This window comes from Notolepis coatsorum (assembly GCF_963971535.1).
Source record: "Notolepis coatsorum genome assembly, chromosome: 10".
Taxonomy (NCBI): Eukaryota; Metazoa; Chordata; class Actinopteri; order Aulopiformes; family Paralepididae; genus Notolepis; species Notolepis coatsorum.
In genome coordinates this window covers 95,148,829-95,169,299 of record NC_140174.1, presented here as the reverse complement: position 1 = coordinate 95,169,299, position 20,471 = coordinate 95,148,829, and the positions used below count along the sequence as shown (strand labels likewise).

Genomic DNA, 20,471 nt, shown 5'->3' with positions numbered 1-20,471 from the left:
CCTTTACAGAGAAAGAAATAAAAGCTGCAAGACACACAAGACAATGTGTTGAAAGAGGCTAGTTTTATTGTACTGTCCTGGATAACGGTCACATAAGGAGAAAATCACATGAGCAAAAGTGGGAACGTCGATGACCTCTGTATAATAGCAGACAGACTTCACTGACCACAGCACTGACCAAACCCCCCCCCAATACAGTAGTATTCCAAGTAATGTAACAGTTGACGGATGCCTGAGTTGAGTAATGGTTGCAAGAAAAGTATGGGGCCACTTATTATGGTGTGATTATTTTTGTCCTGTATAAACATGTTTATCTACCCAAAAGAGTGCACACAGATGAATGTTTTCCATTTATCCAGTTGGGGAAAAAACGTCATCAAAAACCACACGTTGTGGACACGTAGATACGGTGACGTCATCGTTTACAAGACACAAGAGACTAAATCGGATGACGAAACATAAATATCATATCAACGTAAAAGCTCACCCCTCCCGGAGGAGCGTGCGGAGCAATGTCAGCTGTACACTTGGGTTTCCTTTCTCGTCTACATTTACTTACTCTGCGTTGACGAATCGCAACGTGATCGTCGACAATCGGAGATCGTTAAGGGAATTGAAAAGTCAAGACGTATTTGTACCCGCCGCTTTGAGGAGCGCATGGGCTGTCTACGTCTGATTGTTCTGCTCATTATATACCTCGAACGTTTTCCTCTCATCCTGGGTGATTTAATTTGAGCGGCTCATTTCTTCACAGGGAAAAACGCTTCCAGAGACCTCTGACTGCCGACGTGATTGGAAAACGATGCCGCGAAACATTTTAGCTCGGTTGATCTTTAATTTGTCGGGCAACCCCATTACTCCTGCGGCCCGCCGTGCTGTCCCCCCCCCCCCGCCACCCGCTCTCTGTTCATTGAATTTCGGCCTTTTTTTTATTACGTTACCTGGCGCAGGAGAGGCGCCAGAACGGCGAGAAGTTGAGGTAACGCGCCCCCAATAAGAGGAATTAATCATTACATTATTATCCTTATTACTTCCACGAGAGAGGCAAAGAACCGCTTTAGTGGCCAATGGAAAGTAATATTGTAATTAGACGTATTTCGCTAAAAGGGGTCATCGAGGGGTCGTGGAGGGGTCGGTACGGGACACCGGCTCACCGATCCGTTCAGCTGCTCCCCTCTTGTTCCACACAGAGAAACCCTCTGGTTTTCATTAACCTGGCCCCGGGGTCCAAGCTGCTACAGTGCGGATCAAATGTCTCTCCAGCGGTACCCGGTCCTCCTCAGTCCCCCTTGTCACTGCAGCGATGGAGACAGAGGCACACTGCTCAGGCCTGGCTGTGGGCGCGGCTCGTCGGAGGAGGGAGCAGGAGGGGGATCGGACGGGAGGCCGGCTAAAAGGCCCGGCTGTGGGCTGTGGTAGGCTGAGGGCCCCGGGCCCCCCGGGGCCAGCTGGGGTGGCTCTGTGCACGCGTTGAGGTGCAGTGACAGGTGGGCCTGGCAGAAGTCCAGAACCGACTGCTCATACCTGTACAACGTCAGAGCGCTCAGCTGCTGGGGTATCTGGGGGAAACGAAACAAAGAGAAAGAAAGAAAATCAGGTGCAGGCCTGCAAGTCAGTCCAAAAGGGTCTGTTTGCACATTCAACATATCCAAGAAGATTCCAGAAAGAAAAAGAAGAAGCAAATGAAACGTGCAGTAATGGTACAGAGCATGACCCACAAGACACACCTACTAACAGCTAAAACTGATTCATATGCAAGATGAAGACCTTAAAGCAAGAGTCCATACATATCCGCTGCCCTCTTCAAAATGAAGTCAAGGCTCCATTTAGTAGAGAGAGTGCTTATTACATTACAAGCACTTTGCTGATTCAAAGGCTCCTCTCGGTTTTATGTGCTACACAGTGCTCTGAAGTATGTCAGTTAATTAGGGTAAAGCTGCATCTGTGCCTGATGCTAATATCTCAATGTCCATTGATGCTCAATCGCAAAATATGAGCACACTTGTGCATCTGAAAACGCACACACTCACATGGATACATCCGTTTCCATTATTATTATTATTATTATTATTATTATTATTATTATTATTATTATTATTATTATTATTATTATTATATATCATCTCTCTATAGTTTCCTCACCACAGACAGTGTTTCATCCTCTAGTCTAGTTGGTTGACTGAGCTATTCATACAAGGACGAATACTAGATGACAAAAAAAAAACTCAGCTCAGAACTAGGCAAAATCTGCATATGGCTCGCTGATAACAAACTATCATTACACATGGGCAAAACAGAGTCCATTCTCTTCGGTTCAAATAACAAACTCAGCAAGACCGAGGGCTTCTCAGTTACAGTGGGTGACAATATTGTCACAAGGAAAGAAGAAATTACCTACCTGGGTTCCATCCTAGAGGCAAATCTTTCCTGTGACAAAATGGTAACCAATGTAATAAAAAAAAGTCAACCAACGAACTCGATTCTTGTACCGGATCTCCTAACTGGTAAACAAGAATACCCTGAAGACTCTGGCAGGAGCACTCATTCAAGGGTACTACGACTATGCTTGCACCTCATGGTACCAAAGCACCTCAAAGGCACTAAAAACTAAATTACAAACATCTCAAAACAAACAGGTCAGACTACTGCTTGACCTTACTCCTAGAATCCACCTCACCCCTGCCCACTTTGACAACCTAGGATGGCTTAGAGTAGACAACAGAGTACAGCAACTTGCAATGGGCCTGGTCTACAAGATACACTACACGACCAAGGTACCCATGTACATGTCAAAATACTTCCCAAAGGTCAGTGAATACCACAATCACAACACCAAAGGGAGCTCCACAAATCATGTTAAACCCAGATTCGGCTCAAACAAGGGACTAAACACGTTTCGCAATTATGCCACATCAATGTGGAACGCCCTACCCAAAGCTGTAAAGGAATGTGAATCACTACCCACTTTCAAAACCACTCTCAAAGAACACCTACGGGAGACTGCAATTCGAAACTGGCCCCTGTAAATGTCCTAACACAACCCCCTCCAATGTACAGTAAATGACCAAGTATGGTTTTGTCAATATTCTAATGTACAGTTTTGCTTGTACAGTTGTACAGTGTCCCCCACCCACCCACCCCTCCTACCCAACCCCCCCCCCCCCCCCACCTCCAATGTACAGTCCCCCCCACCCCCACCTACCCAACCTCCTCCAATGTACAGTTTCTACGTCAAATGTATATGTACTCTCTTTTCTGGACTCTTTTTGTATCACAAACAGTACTGTATTTTCAAATCTGGTATGTCATAAATGTATAGATGTAGCAGTACTGTCTATCTGTATGTCATGTATGTCTATATGTTATGATGAATTGAAAATGGGGGACCCTGATGTAAACAAGACGAAAGTCTTTCTCTGGTCTGCATCCCCTTAACAATTGTATGTATTGAGCTGTACTGTACTGTACCCATTCTGCAATCTGTTAATAAAGTTTTCAATCAATTCAATCAAACATACATGTGAGTTTGAGAAATTGTACGTGCTGTATTTTATGGCTGTAAAAAGTAAGTAAATCAAGTTTCTTTATTAGTTGTCATACAGAAGTACAGAATACTTTTATACAAAATGCTTCTTTCTGTTACGCTCCAGAGACTGTGCTAGACAAAAATAGATAAGTATAAAATAAAATAAGTATAGCAAGTAAAAAATAGAAGTCACGTACGTAGACACAAGTGTTCAGTATGTACATATGTACAATGTTCAATACAGAGTAGAAGTAACTGAGTTACCATACAATATACTATACAATATACTAATATAATATACAATAATACTATATAGTGCAAAACAGAAATGGGATGAGGTACAATTTAGGTACAATTTACAGTAAGGTGTAATGAGGTATGGGTTGTAGTGCAAATTCTTTACCAATAAATATAAAGTGTGTTTAGGTGTTCTAAAGTGTGTAAAGTGGGTGCTGCAGTGAGTTGTTTGTTTAAAGTGAGTGTGTGTGTGTGGATGTGTGTGCTGTGAGTGCATTTGATGGTTGTTACATAGTGTTATTGTTCGTTGAGCATCCTGATGGCCTGGGGATAGAAGCTTCTTCTGAGTCTTTCTGTGCTTGCCATGAGACTCCGGTATCGCTTGCCTGACCACAGCAGTTCAAAGAGGCAGTTGTTTGGGTGGCTGGAGTCTTTGATAATTCTCTTAGCCTTACCCATGCACCGCTTGTTGTAAATGTTCTGGAGAGTGGGAAGCCCCCCTCCAATTGTGCGTTCGGCTGAACGGGCCACTCTCTGTAGTCTGCTATGGTCTTGTGCAGTGCTATTCCCAAACCAGGAGGTGATATTGCCAATCAGGATGCTCTCTATTGTAAATCAGACCTATAGTATATTCTGACTTACATTGGGTTAAGAAGTTTCCAGAAAACTACAATTCAAAACTCTTCAAGAATGCATCTGGATATAACCCACACTTCTATGGTCAAACTAATTCTGGATAGAAATGTATCAATCAATGAACCAACCAATCAATCAATCAATCAATCAATCAATCAATCAATCATTCAATGAAGCAAGTAACCAATCAATCAATAAATATGCCAAACAACCAATCAATCAATCAATCAATACACGTGCCAACGAATCAATCAATCAATCAAGCTCATCTCCTTTTTCAATGAAACAGTACAATCAAATTTGCTGTTGTAATATCACACCGAATTAATTAATTATGATTCCATCTATGACTGCACTGAGGAAGTCACTTATAGCTCGATCACAGAACACTAATATGACTTGTGGTAGTATATCTATTGTAAAAATTATTTAAAAAAAGAAAAAAGAACATGAAAGAAAAAGCTGCTGTGCATAATTTTTTATTGGATTCCTATCGGATTTACTCTAAGCTGTTTTGATGCAGTGAGGGTTTTCAGAGACATGTTGCCAGAAGAGGTCAATTTCACAGTGCTTCTACTATCCACATTCTCAAGTAGGAGATCATGGCTTACAAAATGTTCCATTCCTCCCAGGGACACCTCAGCTCACCTCCGTTGTCTACTTGAAGGCACTCTCGGCTACTGAACTTAGCATGGTTTTCATGAAGAACAATGCTCAGAAGGCTGCAAATGCAAATTAGCTCAGCAGGGGGGGGGGTCTGTATCTGGGAGTTCTAAGCGCAGACTACAGTCAAGACAGGTTCTCTTTAACTTAATGAAGTTAAATAAGGAGAGGCAAACACCTCAGTGGGAGCTGGAGGCGCTGGCTGCGTGGTTGAGCAAATAGACCCTTTTCTATATACACAACAGCAGTTGGCAGGATGGAAACCACAGCTTTAACTATGCGTAACTTAATGTATTTAATTATATATATATATAATATAAATAGGTAGATATATCTATTTCCATGGCGAAATGCAAAACCTCCTATCTGCAAAATTTCAGATGTTCTGATTTCACTTTGGATGATGAGAAACCTCCTATCTGCACCTATTTAGTCTGTCTGCAAGATATTTTCCAAAAGCAAAAAACAGTGTATTGTACTGGGTATCCTTAATAAAATAGCATTCTGCAAGAATCTTTTTTTTGTTTTCTCAAAAAAGTTAAATCTTTTTTGCGTTTTGCGTTTCAGCCATCGATATTATCTATTTTAACCTTCATCAGGTTAGGGACCATTGACACAAAGGTTATGTAAACTACAGTGAGCATGGCAAGATCATAAATTAGCTACAACAGCAACCTGAATCTTCCTATTAGGAACAACCACAAACACTAACAAAGAAGGATTACTGGAGACAGATCTAAAGCTCTCCAGATGAAAGAAGTGGACGTGCTTCAGGCAACACGCTTGTTGGGAAGGCAGAGCGATCAAGCTTGTTGAGGAAACGTCACGGATAGAGCGATCAAGCTGGTTGGGAAGCGCCATGGGCACACTGACCGAGCTCAGAAGTGAATTTGAAGAGCTCAAGACCACGGTACAGACAGACACCAGCAGCTTCATGGGACAATGACGCCTCCTTGGGGCGCACGAAAAAGCACTCGGAGGAGCTTTGTGAGGATCAGTGGCTTTCAGAATGCAGAGGGACATTTCAAGCTGCCCCTCTAATGCCTGTACTGTACGTCACAGCCTGCTGTGGGACCTAGGTGGAGCGTCGTTTAACTCTCTGCGTAGGGGTGCGATTTCAAGGTATATTCTATGCGGTGACGTGGCAACAATGACACAACTGAATGAAATAATGAAGCACTTTCCAATTGTGAGACCTAACGGACTGTTGTCAGCTAAAGATGATGATCTATTTACATCTCAAATTTACTGGCTGCCCAGTATACAGCAGACTTGTCCTCAGATTGCTACCATCTTTCTGTAATGCACTGAGGCTGGGAATGCAGGAGAGGGGGGCTCAGTTAAGGATCTTGCTCTATCTCAAACTCCTTTTATTCTTCCGTTCTTCCGACATTGCTATAGCACTGAAACTCTTTCTAGCCCCATCTGTTACAGTGGCCTCTGCCCAGAGATCATTCTGAAAACTTAAAATAGTCAACGACTATCTCAGAAGCACCGTGTCTCAAAACAAGACACTGTGGATCCTTCAGTCCTCAGCATCGAAAAACAGACCTTGATCTGAAGGCTATTGTAAATGAATAATAATAATAATAATAATAATAATAATAATAATAATAATAATAATAATAATAATAATAATAATAATAATAATAATAATAATAATAATAAATGCGAGGCACTTGCTTCTAGATCAAATACAGGAGACTAAGGACTGATTTAATTTCGTTTTGTTTAGGCCATTCTAGCGTTTGTGTGCGAACAAATCATTGGATTATAAATTAGCTATAGAGTCTTTCAAGATAATTTCCCCCCTTTTGCCTCACGAGAGCAGTGCCGTGCGGAGTGTGTGCCCATTCGGAACGGGCCAATTGCTCGGCTCCAGGTATGGCTGCTTGCAGCGTCCTCGAGAACCACTCATCCGATCGACTTCACACTTGACACAGTACTCCCTTGGGTCCTCAGCAAAACATTTTAAGTTCGTTGTTATTAGGGCTGTGTATTATTGGCAATAATCTGGTGCTGTATCGTGCCAGTTAGGGTACCTTGTGTATACTGCACCTTGTGTATACCGTTTACTTTTTACTCTTACTCAATGTATATATTCAGATTAGGGATGCTCGATATTTTACCGATACCGATATTCCGATATTGTCCAACTCTTAATTTCCGATACCGATATCAACCGATACCGATATATGCAGGGTTTCCCACCCCAAAAAACGGAATAATTTCAGGTAACTAATCATTTCACTGGATATATATATAACAAATATTGTTATTGTTTTTTTCTTTTTTTAAACCGATACCGATATTTTCCGATATCACATTTTACTGCCGATATCGGCCGATAATATCGGTCGGCCGATAATATCGGACATCCCTAATTCAGATACAAATGATTTATTGCCTATATTTATTGTAACATATAATAAAACTGAAAGCTGCATCTCATATTTTTATATTCAGAGTAGACTCAGAGTTAATTATATTGTTTACACTGTCCCCCCTGTTGAGATCAGAGGCTCTGTATAGGATTGTTAGTAACTGTCTAACTGTGCAATATGACTGTTTACACTGGTAACTGTTTACCTGCATACAGTATGTGATTGTCTCCACCAGTGATGGTCTAGTTGTATATATATATCTGCTCCCACCAGAGGGCGCTCTAGGCGGAGCCACCCAGGTACCCTACCTTATGGCAACTATAAAAGGAAAGGTATCCACCCCTTTCGTTCTCTCCCCCAATGTCTCTCAGAGAGAGAATAGTTGTACTACTGCTGCTTACATGTGAATAAAAGAAGCCACGCCAGTTCAGGCACAAGATAGAAACCATGCCTCTTGACCACATTATTGTCGCCCTAAGTTGAGTTCTGTTATCACCCCCCCACATAATTTTATATTCAGATACAATTTGATTGCCTATATTTCTGTCTTTCTACTATTACCCTGCCCATACCTGTACCCCCCTCCCCCATGCTGCAGTATATTGCAATACTGTAGGCGATATGAATTGTGATGAAGTGGTGTCATGATGCCCTCCTCTGACATCACCAAGGTGGCATCCTTCATTGGCTTGAGTCAGCCTGGCACAGATATCCTTCTAACTCGTTCTAACCCCTGCTGAGAGGAGCGCTGCACAGAGGGTACAGATTTGTACTGCATGCAAAAAGCGGCATGGTTTATGCCCAAAACCGCACAACATTAGCATATAATGTCTGTACAGGGAACAGGGAAGACTTGCGGGCGCCCCATAGGACCCGTCTCCACTCGATATCTTGAGGTGAGAGGTCTAAGGACCCCTTTTAACCCTTTCACTACCACACTACAGAAGGTTAATCCGTTTATTACCACACTACAGAAGGTTAACCCTTTCACTACCACACTAGGTAGTGAAAACCTTCTGTAGTGTGGTAGTGAAAGGGTTAAAATGGCCATGCCATTTCCCCCCCTCACAACGGTGGTGCAGTGGTTAACACACGTTGCCTCACAGCAAGGTCCTGGGTTCGATTCCCGCTTGGGGACCAGGTTGCCGGGTTGCCAGGTACACAGGTGGGGTATCTCCCAGGGGCTTTCTGTGTGGAGTTTGCATGTTCTCCCCCCGTGCTCACAAGGGTTCTCCCCCCTCCAGAAAAAGAGAGATATGGAAAATCATGCCGAACAGATTGCTAACGCCGTCAGTGACAGGAGCACTTGGATCGGTCCCCCGGGCGCGGCCCCACGCGGCAGCCCATGTCTGCTCCCGGCTGCCCTTGGGGGGAAAGGACGACAGGACAGGACAAACACAGAGAGGAAATTAAGAAAAGAAATGCAGGTGTGTGTGTCCTATGTGTCGCCCATCCCGCATGTGTGTGTTCGCTGCATGACAATGTAGCAATGTGTGCTACAAATAAAGACTTCTTCAAGTCCAGTGTCATAGGTTTTCATTAATTTAGCCTAGATTTAGATTATTTAGCCCCCTTCCCATTAAGTTAGCATGTCATGGTTGGTATTAGGCTTAGGTTGTCTCATTCCTTCGCTCTACAGCCTCTGAAAGACAGCAATGTCTGCCGAGATCACATACGCCGAGATCACAGACGCCCACGCATGTCCCTGAGGGTTAATACACATTTTTGTGTTTTTGAGAATCGATACATTATCACAAAACATAATATTGCTGTAAGATCCATTTCATTTGATTTAATAGTTTTTGACTAAATGGCGCCGCCACTGGTCGCCTCGAAAAATGGCACCATGGTCCTCTATTAATTAGGGCCCAGCTGTGTAGAGGCACGCCAGACGAGAAACAGATTTTCAACCGCTCGCTCGCTACACACACACACAGCGCAGATTGAATGAAAGACTGAAAGAAATACTTTGTTTAGAATCATTTTGAGTTTATTTGAACCCCTTTTGCTGCGCCTGTTTGTTTTGAAACCTTTTAGTTCAAGTCTGGAGCCTGTTTTGTTTCGTTGTTTGCCCCATTATTATTTGAAACGTTTACACAACTCCTTCCATAAAACTCAACCGGTTCGAACCCATCAAGACGCAACCATCAACAACATCAAACAGTGAGTAACAAGACAGCCCAAGTCAAAGTGGTGTGAGCGCGTTAAAGACGTATCCTGGCTTAGATAGGAAAATTGGCCCTACATTCAAGTTGAAAATCTCTCTGATACGGACACAATTAATGGAATTGGATGGATCTAATGGATGTGTCACCCTATTGAAAACAATGGAATGTGCGATATAATTGGATAAATGAATGCGAAAGACGCGCATTTCAAATGGAATTGGATGGATCTAATGGATGTGTCACGCTATTGAAAACAATGGAATGTACAATATAATTTGATAAAGGAACACGAGAAACGCGCATTTAAAATGGAATTGGATGGATCAAAAGTATCTAATGGATGTGTGATGCTATTGAAGATAATGCATTGTGCGATATCATATGGATAAATGAACGCGAAAATCGCGCATTTAAAGTGGATTTGAATGAATATATGTCGTCATCAAATAAACCCTGTGCATCGTTATAAATTTGGATTTGGACAATAAATGCTGCTTAACGATGTCTGGACATGATAAAGAGGAATTAGGCCATCCTGAAGCTGTGATTGTGACTGAAGTTACCGCCGTTCACACTTCTGATAATTTTTTTTATTTGCCTGTGGTTGAGGGAAAGAGACAAGTGAAACCCACACAACGGGCACTTGAGGCTAATTATGCAAAGCTATGTAATGCAAGAAAAGCTAAACGTGGACAACTCACAAGCAAAAGAAATGTGTTACAAGCACTTATGGTTGATGACAGTAATGTTGAATTGGTTAAGCAAGAATACAATGAATTTAATTCTAAAACAAATGACTTCAAATCACTTCACAAATCAGTACAGCAGCTATTATCAGAAGAGGAAGCTTCAGAAGAACAAGATCAGTGGTACTGTACATGCCGAAGTTCAAAATCATATGTGAATTTCATGATAATGTTTTAGAATGGATAAATAATGCCCCTGCAGCTATGGCACAAAAGCCACCAGAAGTGGCACCAGGAGTGGCACCAGAAGTGACACCAGCACATAGTGTGAAATCATTTGGCAATATTTCAGTTGGCATGACATCCACTTCAAGCACCGCAGCATTAAGACAGTTAGAGGCCGAAAGGGCCGCTCTAGCCACACGTTCTGCTTATCTCAAGCAAAGACAAGCATTTGAATTGCAGGAGGCACAGCTCAAAGCAAAAAGGGAAGCATTTGAAATGGAAGTGGACATTTCAGCTGCTGAGGCCAGGTTAAAAGTACTGGATGTTACTAAACATGTAGACACCAAGTTTGATGTTAACCCCTTAATCCACATCAAGGAATATTTTGCCTCAATGCAATCCTTACCAGTGGACAGCCAGAAGGTTAATTATGGATTGGATGATGAAGAGGAAGATGATGACTATGAAGAGGATGAGGCTGAAAGGGATGATGATGATGATGATGATGATGATGATGATGATGATGATGATGATGAATTTGAAGGAGCAGCTTCCCATCCACCACTGAGACGAAGGTCTCAACATGCCCCTAGTGGCCAATTACGGCAGTCACAGAAACAAATGGCTCAGCAGCCTACAAGGTCACGAATGCCTGTTGCTCACCAACAACCTCAACAGCCTAACCCAAACCGTGGCTTGCAAGATGGTGCTCAGGTTAATGTTCAACCAGGCAGAGCCATGATGGACATTTTGAGAAAACAAAATGAAATCACAGAAATGTTAATTCAAGAACAGAGGTTCTCACTCTTGCCTTCTAGAGAGATTCCTGTTTTTAAAGGTGATCCATTAAGTTATGTCTCTTTCATTAGTACATTTGAACATTGTGTAGAAAGCAGGACAAGTAACAACAGAGATCGACTGCTCTTTCTTGAACAGTTTACAGATGGAGAACCAAAGGCAATTGTGAGAAGCTGCCTTCACATGGATTCCCAAAAAGGCTATGTGAAAGCAAAACGGCTGCTACGCAAACATTTTGGGAATGAGGTTCTCATTGCTGCTGCCTATCAGGAACAAATTCTGAATAGGGATGCAATCCGATCGGAAGATGGTAAAGCCTTACACAAATACTCACTCTTCTTGAGAACATGCTGCAATGCTATGAGCAATAATGAAATTCTGCAAGACATGAACAATCCTACACACTTGAAATCTGTCTTATCAAAACTGCCATTCAAGCACAGAGAGGTGGAGGACAGTAGCATATGGTTACTATGAGCGTACACACAGAAGAGCTAAGTTCCCACAACTTGTAAATTTCATTGAAAGGCAAGCAAACATTGCCATTGATCCCCTCTTTGGAGAAATACAAGACACAAAACCGAAAGACAAGAGGACAATCCCTTCTCCCCGAAATAGTCATTTGAAATACGTACCAGTTTCATCATACACTAAAGGCAATTATAAGAGCAGTTTTGCCACAGTAACAGAATCCTCAGAACCAAAGTCACAGTCAAGCACAAGCAGCTCTGCAGCCGTGCAACAGAAAACATGTTTCTTCTGCAAAGAAAACCACAGCACAGACCTGTGCAAGAAATTGGATAAGAAAATACACAAAGACAAAGTTGAGTTCTTTAAAGGAAATGGTTTATGTTTCGGTTGTGTGACTCAGGGTCACATGAGTAAGGACTGTAAAAAATGTGTGACTTACTAGTCAAACTAGTCCAAGCACCGATAGCACGTCAGTGGGCAGTGCATTAGACCATGAAAAGGCCTATCCATACTGGGGCCGGTGACCAACAAAAACTGTCAATTGTTCCTGTGCAAGTCAAGTTCTAATCAGGTACTTCAAACTTACGCTTTCCTTGATCCAGGAAGCACTGGAACCTTCTGTACTGAAGCTTTAAGGAAGCAACTGAATGCTAAAGCGACACCAACTCGAATCCTACTTCGTACTCTAGAACAAGTTTCAAGTTTCAAGTTTCTTTATTAGTTGTCATACAGAAGTTCAGAATACTTTTATACAAAATGCTTCTTTCTGTTTCGCTCCAGAGACTGTGCTAGGCAAAAATAGATAATAAAATAAGTATAGCAAGTATAAAAGTATAAAATAGAAGTCAAGTACGTAGACAAAAATTTTCAGTATATACATATATACAATGCTCTATGTAACTGAGTTACCATATGTTATGTACCATGAGCTTGATTACTCCTGTGTCACTGCAGGCAGGTGATGGCTGCTAATTAGCTGATTGCTGCTGATTGGAAACATGCCTGGCAGCTTAAAGCCAGTCTCTGAGTCACACATGCAGCCTGACTGTGGCTAGAGGAGTGTGTGGAAACAGAGACTTGTCACGTTCTCCCATTCTTTGTTCTTTCGTTTGTTCCAGTATTTCATTGTTAGAGTAGTCTTTTGGGTTAAACACGGGTTTTTGGTGTCAGTTTGCACATAGGTTGCGTCCCTTTGAGCCAGGGTCGTAACAGTTGGGGGCTCGTCCGGGAGTGAATTTGGAAACAAATACCCCTAGAATTTGTTTGGTGTTTTTTTTTTTTTTTTTTGCATGGTGTGTCGTGGTGCTATAGTGTGGGTGGTGTTCGTTACATGTTGTGTAACGTGGGGGCTTGAGCCGATCATCAAACAGGTGAGTATGCCCTTATTTGTTTGTAATTTGATGTGACTTATTGCTGTTAAAATATATAGTTTAGTGGACACCACATGTAGGTAGGGACATTATTTTCTGGTTGTTTGTTAGCTTCCTGTGCACCACTTACTCCTGGGGCAGTCATAGAAGTGATTAGTACCATCTACTTGTCTTGTACCATACCATATACTTGACGGGTGGATGGTCAATATGATCTTTGGCTGGTAGCAGGTGTGGTTGAAGAGGGTTAGGTCTACAGGGCTTAGCTTAAGGGTAGGTAGGATAGGGGCCAGAAAATACAGGTAGTGTGGTAGGGCCTGATGTAGTTTTTTTTAGGGTAGACATGTGGTGGGCCGTTTTGACTGCAGTTTAGATGTAGAAGCTGTAAGTAGTCATATCAGGTTATAAGGGGCACCTGTTTGAATTTGTTTGTTGTATTTATTTATTTTGTTTTGAGTGTTTGGATAGCCTACCTGTTAGCACCTGACCTCCTGCGCGTATGACACATCTATTTATTTCAGGGTGGTTGTTTTTAAAAAGAAATCGCAAACTAGAAAGGTGCATTCAGCGGTGCTTCAGCGGTCTTCAGTGGTTCTTTAGTGTTTCTTCAGTGGTTCTTTGGTGGTTCTTCAGTGGTTCTTTAGTGGCTATTTAGTGGTTCTTCAGTGGTTCTTCGTGGTTCTTCAGTGGTTCTCAGGTAAATTGTGTGTATGCTAGGGTGTTTTTGGCGACTCTAAAGTGAGCAGGTTGTGGCGCTGGTGCAGTAGGGATGGCTTCCATAAAGGATTTTGTTGATCACCCTTCTGATGAGGTGTTGGAAAGGTTTTCCAAGGAACAGCTTCTGGAGCTTGCTGTGCACTACAAGGTGGATCTTACTGCCAGTAAGAAGCGTTTGAAACCAACCGCCTTGGGTGCTTTGAGGGCTTTGCTCGTTAGGGAGCAGGTGCTTGCGGCGAGGGTGGAGGAGCCTCCTTTGTCTGACGTGTCTCCGCTACTATCTGGGGTGGCGGAGGGTGAGTGGAGGCTTAGAGAGTTAGAGTTTAAGGAAAAACAGCTACAGCAAGAGGAGAGGAGAATGTTGCTGGAGCACGAGCGTGCGCAGAAGGAGAGGGAGCTTAAGGAGAGACAAATGTTGCTGGAGCACGAGCGTGCGCAGAAGGAGAGTGAGCTTAAGGAGAGAGAGAGGAGAGAGGAGCGTGAGCATGAGCGCGAGCGTGCGCAGAAGGAGCTTGAGTATAAGCATGCTGCCTTGCAGGCGGGTGCTCTGCCTTCAGAGTCGCGTTTCGGTTTTGATGTAGGCAAAAATATTAGGATGGTGCCTCCTTTTTTTGAGAAAGATGTGGATAAGTATTTTCCCCTTTTTGAACGGGTGGCAACCACATTGAAGTGGCCTGATACGGCCTGGACGCTGTTGCTGCAGTGTGTTCTTGTTTGTAAGCCACAAGAAGCGTATACTGCTCTGTCCCTTGACCAAAGTGCTGACTATGAGCTTGTTAAGGCTTCCATATTGAGGGCTTATGAGTTGGTCCCCGAGGCCTATCGTCAGCGTTTTAGAGGCTATCGCAGGTCAGAGGGACACTCGTATGTTGAATTTGGATAAGAGAAGGAGAACCTGTTTGACAGGTGGTGCACCTCTCAGAAAGCAGAGTCAAGGGAGCAGCTTAGGCAGTTGATTCTCCTAGAGGAATTTAAAAGATGTGTTCCTGATACCGTTTCCACGCATCTAAATGAGCGTAAGGTATTGAAGATAGGCGACGCTGCTGTCTTGGCTGATGAGTTTGTGTTGACACACAAATCTGTCTTTGTAGAGGAGGGCCGTGTTGAGTCCAGGGGTAGGCGTCCTTTTCAGGGGAGCCGTTTCCCGGCACCCGTGTCTGCTGGTCGGTTTACTTCGACTCCTAGGCAAGGTGGTTCTGCTAGTGCATTCCCAGAGGGCGTTATATGTTTTTACTGTAAGGAGCCTGGTCATATCGTTGCTGGGTGCCCTGTGCTTAAGCAGAAAAATTTAAAAACTGTGGCTCTGGTAGAAACCATAGGCAGGACACCTATGCCGGCATTAAAGGGTGGTGTGCGAAGTATCAAAGGTGCGGACAGGGAGCTAGAGGGCTCCTCAACATTTATGATGAATGGATTTGTTTCCATGGCTGGTGCACTAGGGTCAAAGCAGGCTATTACAATATGGAGAGATACAGGAGCTTTTCAGTCTCTCATTCTGGATGGGATTTTGCCATTTTCGGAAAATTCTTCGTTGCATTCCGGTGCCATTGTTCAGGGCTTTGGAGGAGGCTTTTTGAATACCCCTTTGCATGAGGTCTCGCTAAACTCTCCCCTAGTATCAGGCAATGTTGTTGTAGGAGTGTGCTCTCACATTCCCATAAAAGGTGTGTCCTTCATTCTAGGGAATGATTTGGCCGTTGGCAAAGTACTGGCTACTCCAGTTGTAATTCCCATCCCTGTAGTTTCTGAGGTTCCTGATGAGCTGGCACAGAAACATCCAGGAGTGTTCCCTGTGTGTGCTGTAACACGCGCAATGTCAAAGGTCAAATGTGACACCCATGATGTTGGTATCTCAGATTGTGATATGACACTTAGTGACATGTTCTTTGTTGAGTTGAAAAGTGGCCCTGATGAGGGTTTTGGTAAGGTGATACCGTCTCATGAGCAGCTAGTACTAGAGCAGAACAAGGATGTCTCCTTGTCGTCCCTCTTTGAAGAGGAGGTTTCAGAGGATGCAATGATAGATACGTCTCAAGGATATTTTGTTAGCAATGACGTGCTCATGAGAAAGTGGACACCACCTAACCTGTCCAGTCTGGATGACTGGGGCAGTGTGTTTCAGATTGTTGTTCCAGCCGTGTATCGTCCTGATATACTGCATCTAGCACATGATCATGATCTTGCTGGTCACATGGGAGTCAGGAAAACTTATGATCGTGTGCTAAGACATTTTTGTTGGCCTGGTTTAAAGTCAGATGTGGCACAATATTGCCGCTCGTGCCATGTGTGTCAGGTTGTTGGTAAACCAGAAGATTCCTCAGGCTCCTCTGCAGCCTATCCCTGCTGTTGGGGAACCTTTTGAGCGGATCCTCATTGACTGTGTTGGTCCCCTCCCTCGAACTAAGACAGGGAACCAGTACCTTTTGACTATTATGTGTGCAGCGACCCGTTTCCCTGAAGCCATTCCTCTACGCAAGATCACAGCCCCAGCTATATCCAAGGCTCTGGTTAGGTTTTTTTCGACTTTTGGCCTACCGAAAGTTATTCAGTCAGATCAAGGGTCTAATTTCATGTCCCGTCTCTTTGCTCAGGTCCTCCAACAGTTGTCTATCCAGCATTGCCCTTCCTCTGCCTACCATCCAGAGTCCCAGGGGGCGCTGGAGAGATTCCACCAGACTATCAAAACAATGCTGCGGGAATATTGTATGGAGTTTGAAAAAGACTGGGATGATGGAATCCCTTTGCTTCTATTTGCTGCTAGGGAGGTAACCCAGGAGTCTCTTGGATTCAGCCCGGCTGAGCTGGTGTTCGGCCACACAGTGAGGGGTCCTTTGAAACTGCTGAAGGAAAAGTGGTTGGCTGACCAGACTCCTTCCTCTACTAATTTGCTGGACTATGTGTGTAACTTCAGGCTTAAGCTTAGTAGAGCATGGGAACTAGCGAAAGAGAACCTAAAGGTAGCCCAAGGAAAAATGAAGGTGTGGTATGATAAGCGGGCCCGACATAGGGTGTTCTCACCGGGAGACAAGGTGTTGGTTCTCTCGCCTATTCTTGGTTCTGCATTACAGGCTAAATACAGTGGGCCATACTCAATTGAGCGCAAAGTTGGTGAGGTCGACTACTTGATTAAGACTCCCGACCGCAGGCGCAAGAGTAGATTATGTCACGTCAATATGTTGAAGGCGTACAATGATAGGGCTCAGATTGACCAGTCAGAGGTCAAGCCTGTGGCTGTTCTAACGATTTCTGCATCTCCTATTGTAGCCGACTGTTCTGTGTCGAAGGAGATTTCTCAGGGCAGGTTGCCAAACACTCAGATACTAGGGGACTTGGACTCCCACCTGTCGTACTTGCCACTTCCTGAGCGTACGGATGTTGTGCGCCTACTTAGACAGCATATACGTTTGTTTTCTGATGTCCCTAGTCGTACTAATGTACTCGAGCATGACATTGATGTTGGTAGTGCAGGGCCAATTAAGCAACATGCCTACAGGGTGAATCCGGAAAAACGACGGATCTTGAGTAAGGAAGTAGACTATATGGTGAGACATGGCATTGCGGAGCCCAGTTCTAGTGCATGGAGCTCCCCCTGCCTGCTTGTTGACAAGCCAGACTGCACTCATCGGTTCTGTACTGACTTCCGTAAAGTTAATGCAGTAACCAAGCCGGACTCGTACCCTCTTCCTCGGATGGATGACTGTATCGATCGGGTGGGTTCAGCAGCCTTTGTAAGTAAATTGGATTTGCTAAAGGGATACTGGCAGGTTCCGCTTACTCCGCGAGCACGTGAGATATCCGCTTTTGTCACACCAGAGAGTTTCTGCCAGTATACGGTGATGGCCTTTGGCATGCGAAATGCCCCAGCGACGTTTCAGCGGCTAGTGAACAAGGTCCTGGCAGGGGTAGCGTTCTGTGAGGCATACCTGGATGACCTGGTTATCCACAGTTCCTCTTGGTCACAACATGTGGAGCATCTGGCGGAAGTGTTCAAGCGGTTGGGTGATGCTAACTTGACAGTTAACCTTGCAAAATGTGACATTAGTCAAAGCCTAGTAGTAGAATACAGAATGACAGTCCATTTATTTTGGAAAACAGCTTATCAGGGGAAAGCATGGCTCACCAAGCACTTACAAAGATAAATAACAGGACTAGATACCTAGCCAGAATCTCTAATTTTTTAGATCAGTCAGCGATGAAGATTCTTGCTGGAGCTCTCATACAGTGTCACTATGACTATGCGTGTGGCTCCTGGTACAACAGTGCCCCCAAAAGTCAGAAAATAAAACTACAGACATCGCAAAACAAGCTAATCAGGGTAATACTAAGGCTACCTGCCCGAACCCACCTTGACCCATCTCACTTTGAGATCATGAGATGGCTTAAGGTGGAAGACAGAGTAAATCAGATAGGGATGTGCCTAGTTCACAGAATAGTGCACAGGGTAGTGCCAGTGTACTTTAACAACTACTTCAACCAAATCAGAGACACCCATGCATACCAAACTAGGGGCAGCTCAACTGACTTTGTGCCAGTCAGATTCAGGAGGTGTATGGGGAAGGAGTCTTTTCTGTATTCAGCAGCTGTCTATTGGAATAGTCTGCCCAGTGAACTGAAAATCATAGACAATGCTGTTAGATTCAAGTCCAGCCTGAAGACATGGCTCAAAAGGGACTATACTTACATTTACATTTACATTTAGTCTATTAGCTGACGCTTTTATCCAAAGCGACTTACAAGTTCTGTACGACAAGCCATCAGGAAGGGCACAACTCTATCAGCTGAGTAACAATGTTCATCAAAGTGTTGAGTGCTACAGTGTAGGTTAGTTTATTAGGACAAGTGCATGACAGTACGGTTAGTTAGGGTTAGATTTTTTTTTTTTTTATATATATATTTTTTAATTCAGATAATGGTTGAAGAAGTGCGTCTTTAGTCGACGGCGAAAGATTGGACGTGATTCGGCTGTCCTAACTGGGGTGGGTAGTTCATTCCACCATTGTGGGGCAAGGACTGAGAATAGGCGACTTCTCTTTGATGACCCTCCCGGAGCTTGGATAGGAGTAGGTCTGAGGCGGCCAGAAGATGCAGAGCGTAGGGGTCTTGAGGGTGTGTAGTTAGAGACCATTGACCGGAGGTAGGCGGGAGCGGTTCCCTTTGCCGCACGGTATGCTAGGTCGAGGGCCTTGAAGCGGATTCGTGCAGCAATGGGGAGCCAGTGCAGGTCCCTAAGAAGTGGGGTGACATGGGCCGACTTCGGTAGGTTTGAGATCAGGCGGGCCGCTGCGTTCTGAATGAGTTGAAGAGGCTTAGTGGCAGTGGCCGGGAGGCCAGCGAGCAGTGCATTGCAGTAGTCGAGGCGGGAGATGACTGTTGATTGGACGAGGAGTTGGGTGGCTTCTTTTGTCAGGAAGGGGCGGATCCTTCTGACGTTGCTCAGGAGGAATCGGCAGGTTCTGGTCGTCGCTGCGATGTGAGCAGAGAAGTTCAACTGGTCGTCGAGGACAAGACCAAGGTTCTTGGCGGTCGGGGACGCAGTCACAGCTGCATTCTCGACTGTGATTGAAAGGTCGGTTAGGGGGGAGGATTTGGCCGGCAGGTGGAGCAAATCTGTTTTGCTCAGGTTCAGTTTGAGGTGGTTGGACGTCATCCAGGCGGAGATGTCGGACAGACAGGCCGAGATCCGCTCAGAGACGTGGATATCTGAGGGAGGGAAGGAGAGGAAGAGTTGAGTATCGTCGGCATAACAATGGTAGGAGAAGCCATGAGACGTGATAATGTTACCCAGTGATTTAGTGTAGAGGGAGAAGAGAAGGGGTCCTAAAACCGAGCCCTGGGGGACACCCGTCCGCAGGGGGCGGGTGGCCGACAGGGTCCCTCTCCATGACACTTGGTAGGAGCGGTCATTGAGGTATGATGACAGCCATGTCAGCGCAGAGCCAGCCACTCCCATTCCTGCGAGGGCCGCAAGGAGGATCTGGTGGTTGACTGTGTCGAAGGCTGCAGATAGATCTAGGAGAATCAGGACAGAGGAGAGGCCTTTCGCTTTTGCTAAGTGAAGTGCCTCTGTGACCGCAATGAGGGCTGTCTCTGTGGAGTGACCAGTCCTGAAGCCTGACTGATTAGGGTCTAGGAGGTCATTCTGTAAGAGATAAGCAGTAAGTTGGTTGGATACAGCACGTTCAAGTGTTTTAGACAGGAAGGAGAGAAGAGAGACAGGACGGTAGTTGCCTATGACGGTAGGGTTCAGGGTTGGTTTTTTTATGAGCGGCGTGACTCTGGCTTGTTTTAGGGAGGTGGGGACCACCCCCGAGTTGAGTGAGGAGTTGATGGTTGCCGTTAGGAATGGGAGGATGTCTGGTGCTATGGTCTGGAGGAGTGGGGAGGGTAGCTGGTCCAGCTGGCAAGTAGTCGGACGGTTCGACGTTACCAGTGTCAGGGTCTCTGCTTCTGTAATGGGAGAGAAAGATGACAGAGTGAAGGATGAGGTTCTCGATTCAGCATTTGGAATGGGTGGGGGTTGGGAGAAGGAGCTGCGGATGTTCTCCACTTTTTCCTCAAAGAAGATCGCAAAGTCTTCAGCAGAGAAAGAT

The 20,471-nt window shown here is 44.5% G+C and overlaps 1 protein-coding gene across 1 annotated transcript in view; it reads right to left on the bottom strand.

Moving 5' to 3' along the window:
• Positions 1 to 1,292: 1,292 nt before the first annotated feature.
• The window catches only part of LOC311235641 (uncharacterized protein), a gene marked incomplete at both ends in the record, with an annotated part of 250,317 nt that continues 231,138 nt past the window's right edge, over positions 1,293 to 20,471 (bottom strand). The window contains one exon of the mRNA XM_084323106.1: positions 1,293 to 1,559. Coding sequence (XP_084179232.1) covers positions 1,293 to 1,559 — 267 coding nt within the window. The remainder of the gene's footprint in view (positions 1,560 to 20,471) is intronic.